Source organism: Bipolaris oryzae (assembly GCF_000523455.1).
Source record: "Bipolaris oryzae ATCC 44560 unplaced genomic scaffold scaffold_408, whole genome shotgun sequence".
Taxonomy (NCBI): Eukaryota; Fungi; Ascomycota; class Dothideomycetes; order Pleosporales; family Pleosporaceae; genus Bipolaris; species Bipolaris oryzae.
Window position 1 is genome coordinate 1 of NW_006911684.1, and position 5,939 is coordinate 5,939.

A 5,939-nucleotide genomic window follows, 5' to 3' on the forward strand; every position below is an offset into this window, starting at 1 on the left:
GCCGCCGCGATAGCGTTGTTCGATTAACTCTGAATATTTTTGCAACTTGGCGGTACGAGAATTTATCTCCAGCCTCACGCGATTCAATATATTCAATCGCTTCTTGAATTGGATCCATGGTGGTTGAGTTATGCCGCGTTGAAGATGGGACGACGCGCAATGTTGGGATGGTGGGGTGGCTCGTCACGCGAAGTGGCTCGTCACGCGCACGGTTACTGTATCCGTCACGTTACTCTAAAATGCGATGTCATTCATGCAGTCGGCAGCACCGTTCACCCACGATTTTCTAGTATACTACAAATACAATCCGCGTAACAAATGATAGCATTCATAATATTATATTGAAGTTACAAGGCTGCAAGATTACCAACTGCGTAGAATTTCATCGATTTGAGTTGGGTGATGACCTGTGTGCAGGAGTACCCATGTTTTTGTCCACCAGGTGGTAAAGTAAGTATCCCAATAACGTGGTGTTCCTGAAACTTGTGAAAAGTAAGCTACTCACGATTCCAATCAGATGATCTACAGGGAGACATTGCCACACTTATTGATTGATTCATCAAATGAAAGTAAATCCCAGCCTTGCATCGCATAACAATATGATTGGTTGAGCAGCCGTGATCGTGCCCAGGTCTCTCTCTACCGATCATGCAGTCATTGTCACCCATGGTTTCCGCTGCGCTGGCTGCGAGGGCCCTTAGCATTCGTGCACTAATGGCTAGCTTAACCAGTAACCCTTATGATGAGTTGCCAGATTATAGGGGTCGACATGCTAGAATTCCTTTTGCCCTCAGCCGCTTCCGCGGAGATTTGATGGCTGACGCCATTAGTTCGCTGGTGTACATAAAACATTACTACCAGGGCTTCTTGACGGAAAGCACAAACGCAAAATGAACGTCTCCACCACTGCAAATACTAATGTCGTAGCGCCATGGGGTTATGATCTGTTACCTTCTCAGAAAGACGTACGAGCGCAATGGAAATTCCAACTCTTTGGTTCGATAGTTGTGTGCGTCTTCCTATATCTGTTGGCTGCGATGCAATATGCTAATACAATTTGTTCAGGGGTGGATATTATTGGGAGTAAGTGTTTCCTACTACCTTATATTCCCTGAATTGAAAAGCTAGATCCTAATCTGAGTTCGTAGTACCATTGTATCTTTCCCGAGAGACTTTCAATTCATTTTCCAGCGAAGGTTCAATTATGCGACAGTTCTTTTCATCGTTAATAGGTAACATAATATTACGTTCTTCGTTCTTCGCCCTTTCAGAATACTTACTGACTCAATAGGGTCGCCTGCATTATCACACTAACAAACATTTGGCTTTTTGCAGTCTATACTGGCAACCTGTGTTTGGTCGTGTATAAAATTGCAGGTATTTTAGAACCAGTTACGATATTCACATCACAAGCCTTGTTGTTAATCAGGTATGTACCCTCTATCTGAAAATTATGCTGCCATCTATGTATTAGAATCTTGACGTGCTTTTAGGGTCCGGGTTCTCTACCGAGATAATTGGTATCTCTTGACATTCATGATTCTTTTCTTGTGAGATTAACTGGTCATCATGAAATTTGTTGTTTCTAATTCAACATCAGATTCGCTGGTCCGGTATTGGCTCTAGTGGAGGCCTTTAGAACAACCGCATTCAATCTTCCGGGAAACGTTGGTTGTATGTTCGGACTATCTTCACCTTATATATTCCTGGTCTTTCTATTGCAAGCCTCGTTCGACTGTTTGTGTTTCATACTTTGCATGTACAAGGTGAGCTACATAAAGGGACATTTTACCTCCGAGATAACTATGAATTTGCATCGTAGATAGCTAATCTCACGTAGCTATTTAGAGTTGGACAGGGAGGCGGATTCATGAGCATTGGAAAGGAAATGGTCAATGGTGGTGTAAGTGGAATACACCTCGTGAACGTCACTTCATAACATATTTATCTAACCTATTACCTAGCTGGTCTACTATATCCCCAATGTCGTTATTCAGATCGCAACAATCATTTTGACCTCACAAAAGGGCATCGAAGACCAGTTCATTTTACCACCAGCGGCAGATGGGATTGCTTCAGCTCAAGCTCTCAGAATTACACGCAACCTCTGGAGGAGCGGGCAGATCCAGAAATACCAGATAGAAGACCCAATGAGCTTAACTGCCATAGGTTACAGGGAAGGATCTTTCCCTGATGAAGATCGCAAAGCAGAAGATCATCGGGTATCGCCGTCAGAAGGTAATGATTTCCGCAACGTGAAGATGACGCCATTGGCATCACGCTAAGGCATAGGCGCGTGGGGAAAAATCACTACTGTGCATAGTGTGGGGAAAAGCGTGCATAATACTCTTCGCGGTAATAGTCCCCGAAGATTTTCAAAGTTGGTTAAATCAAGTACGAAAGTGGAATAGACCAGAGTACCTTTAACCGCGAGCCTCGAACAAAATCCCTCAAGCATGATGAGTGAAAATTTCACTTCTAACATTACTCTACGCCTACGTTGTGATGCGAAGACTGACAATTGTGCTATTAGCTTGGTCGCGGCTTGCGGCCAGCCAGTCCAACTATTCAAAGTATGTAAATCCATTCTGGGGTACTGAAGGGCCGATACCAAATTACACTTTTGGCGGTGGTGCCGTTTTCGTGGGAGCAGCGGTGCCGTACGGTGTGGTCAAATTGACGATGGATACGTATGTCAAGAACACGAGCATTGCAGCGTTGCAAGGTGGATATACGCCAAATGGTCTCATTACGGGTTTCTCGATGATGCATGAGTCTGGCACAGGGGGATGTTCCAAGTACGGCGTTATTTCGCAAATGCCCCTCACAAACATCGAAGCACCAGTCAATCTCTTGGATAATCGCACGTACTGGCAGGAACGTGTTGGGCAAGACCATGCAAGCGTGGGATATTTCCGAACGAGCCTAGAAAATGGTGTCACAACGGAACTGAGCGCAACAAGACACGCAGGAATCTTACTTTATGAGTTTCCCAAAGATAAGAAGAAGCATGTCCTTGTCGATGTGTCGCACTATCTTCCAAATGTTGTTGGAGGCTATTGCACTCAAACGTTCCGTCAAGGCAAGATCGATATCTCGCAGGATCGCAAGAGCTATCGAGGTTATGGAACTTATGCCGGAGGATTCAATGAGGGTGCGCCGTACACAGTTCATTTCTGTGGCGAGTTCGAGACAGCCGCAGATGAAGCAGAAACGTTCGCTGGCCGTAACCAGTTCCCTGGTTTCAATGCTCTAAACCCAGAGCCTCTCCCGTGGCCTGTATTTGCCTCAGAGAATATAACTACTCCACAAGGCTCACGCGTTGGAGCAGTATTTACATGGAAAGGGACTCAGACGACGATTCGTTCCAAGATTGGGATATCGTTCATTTCAGAAGAAAAAGCCTGCAGATTTAGAGACGAAGAGATTGAGAGCTGGGACATACAAGATACAGTTGATGCAGCAGTGGAAGAATGGAACCGCGAGGTTTTCAGCACGATTCGGGTGGACACAGGAAATCACATCAACCAAGAGCACCTCACCCTGTTGTACTCATCGCTCTATTTCATGCATCTCATTCCATCTAATCGAACCGGCGAAAACCCCCTCTGGCAATCGGAAGAGCCGTACTGGGATGACTTCTACTGCTTATGTTGGTCCACCATCTCAACTTTGCTTATCGCATAATAACCACATTGACTAGGGGATACTTTCCGTAACACGATAAGCCTTTCTCATTTGATTCAAACCGATGCATACGAATCCCAAATCCGCTCACTCATCGATATCTGGAGAAATCAAGGTTACATGCCAGATGGGCGCTCGGGAAATGACAACGGTCTAGTACAAGGCGGCAGTAACTCTGACAACGTGCTTGCGGACGCTTATGTGAAGGGTCTCCGTGGCAAAATAAATTGGGCAGACGGCTTTGCTGCTATGGTAAAGAATGCAGAGATACCTACTAATGGCAGCAACAAAGAGGGGCGGGGTGCAGGCGGAGATTGGCTACAGTACGGATATGTCAGCTCTTCTATGCCCAGGAGCATATCGCGAACTGTTGAGTATTCACTAAATGATTTTGCTCTGAGCCAAGTAGCAAAAGGCGAGAAACCTGATGATGTGTCAAGATATTTGAAGCGATCGGCAGGGTGGCAATTACTCTGGGATCCCAGTACACATAGCGTGAACGCTTCGAAAGACTTCAGTGGCTTTCTTACTCCAAAGGACAGGAATGGAAAATTCAACCAGACTGACTACAATCCAGCAAAATGTGGGGCTTGCTCATGGTCGTCAATCACTTACGAAGGCACACCTTTCGAATACTCTTTCACTATTCCTCACGACATGAAGACACTGATTGAGAAGATGGGTGGCCCTCAAGGTTTCGAGGAGCGCCTTGATTATATCTTTGTCCCATACACTAGCCAAGCCGACCTTGGGCCGAATGGTGCAGGAATCAATACTATTATGAACATCGGGTAATAGAGTGCCTCTAATGCTTCAATAAGCCTCAATTGGAAGCAATGCTAACGGATGTCTTCAGCAACGAACCAGACTTCGCTACACCTTATCTATACAACTATCTCAACAAACAGTGGAAGTCGGTGAATCAATCACGCTCACAAGCTAAACAGTAGTACGTTTTCAGCCTCACGTTGCTTCCAAGGAGGTGTGTGTTCACTGATCATTCAGCTTCCGCAACACCACGAATGGTATGCCTGGTAATTCGGATGCTGGGGCTTTGAATTCTTGGTTGATCTGGCAAATGCTGGGTCTCTACCCAATTGTGACACAACCGGTGTACCTTCTCGAGTCGCCTTGGTTCAGCGATATCAACATGACAATTGGTAGACACAAGACCTTGCGGATTACGGCGAATGGGCTAGCCGAAGATAGCTTCTATGTACAAGGCGTGAAGATCAACGGAGTTCAATGGGATCGAAACTGGTTCACCCATGATGACGTTTTCCATACGGGTGGTACCATCGAATTCGATCTTGGCAAGGAACCTGTAGTGTGGGAGAAAGGCGATGTGCCGCCTAGCCCAGGAAATTTGGGTTGACAATATTGTATTGAATCTCTTCGAACTATAAAAAGAGTGATACGTAGTATCATCAGCGATTGCTTTCGCTTTAGAAGCCAGAAGTGAAAGAGTGATGGCAAGCAATGTTTTCTATAGCATAGTTCCGATCTTAGAGAAAGAATACAGATCGAAATAGACGGTTATCTGTGGTGACGTTCTGTCTAGGATTGAGGTTAACATTCGGAAGGTGAACGACAGGCGTCGGAGTTCTTATACGTACTAGTGCAGTAACTATAGTCTTTTACTAAGGCAGTATAAGTAAAAACTTCAATAAGCCTTGGACTGGTCTAACTAACTAGAGCTAAAATAGCTCACACTCTGAGTTCTGGAAGCTTAATAGACGGCAAAATCAAGCCATATTCTACCTGTCAGCTCCTAGTGATTAAACCCAAGGTTATTAAGACGAAAGATACGGAGGCGGCTGTCAAAAGTATTTACCAGCAGAGATGCCCGTGATACTACTATAATAACAGTAGATCTTGCCTGATTAGAATTACGCTTGTTGTTAAATACTTATAGTAAGCTACGCTTATATGAGTAAAAGCACGTCATTATATTATGTGCCTACGTTATGACGTTTAGTTAGGACCTTATTTGTATGAAGAACGTAGAAGTAGAGGTATCAATAGAAAAGTATTGTTTAATTACTTGACACTCTTTATCTCTTTTCTACAAAGTACTTGGTTGGAGAAGAACATAACGTGTATCACCAGTGTGCGCCCCACCCCAGTGTGCGCCCCACAAAATCCTAGTACCTCACCTTCGTAATAGTATTACGCAACACTACCACTATTTTTATTATTAAGTAGAATAAGATATTATTTAATAGACTCGTCGCTATCCTCTGTATCCTCTA

At 44.6% G+C, this 5,939-nt stretch overlaps 2 protein-coding genes across 2 annotated transcripts; both read left to right on the forward strand.

Moving 5' to 3' along the window:
* Nucleotides 1-890: 890 nt before the first annotated feature.
* COCMIDRAFT_111194 (uncharacterized protein) lies at nt 891-2,285 on the forward strand (the record flags this gene model as incomplete). Its single annotated transcript, XM_007695716.1, has 8 exons — nt 891-1,009; nt 1,066-1,083; nt 1,149-1,232; nt 1,292-1,429; nt 1,494-1,550; nt 1,601-1,766; nt 1,841-1,903; nt 1,965-2,285. 8 exons carry the CDS (start codon nt 891-893, stop codon nt 2,283-2,285), a joined length of 966 nt encoding a protein of 321 aa, XP_007693906.1.
* Nucleotides 2,286-2,505: 220 nt separating this feature from the next.
* COCMIDRAFT_111193 (glycoside hydrolase family 92 protein) lies at nt 2,506-5,062 on the forward strand (the record flags this gene model as incomplete). The annotated part of the gene is made up of 5 exons (XM_007695717.1): nt 2,506-3,241; nt 3,293-3,652; nt 3,704-4,478; nt 4,544-4,636; nt 4,693-5,062. The coding sequence occupies 5 exons, from the start codon at nt 2,506-2,508 to the stop codon at nt 5,060-5,062; spliced, it is 2,334 nt and encodes a 777-aa protein (XP_007693907.1).
* Between the last annotated feature and the right edge of the window lie 877 nt (nt 5,063-5,939).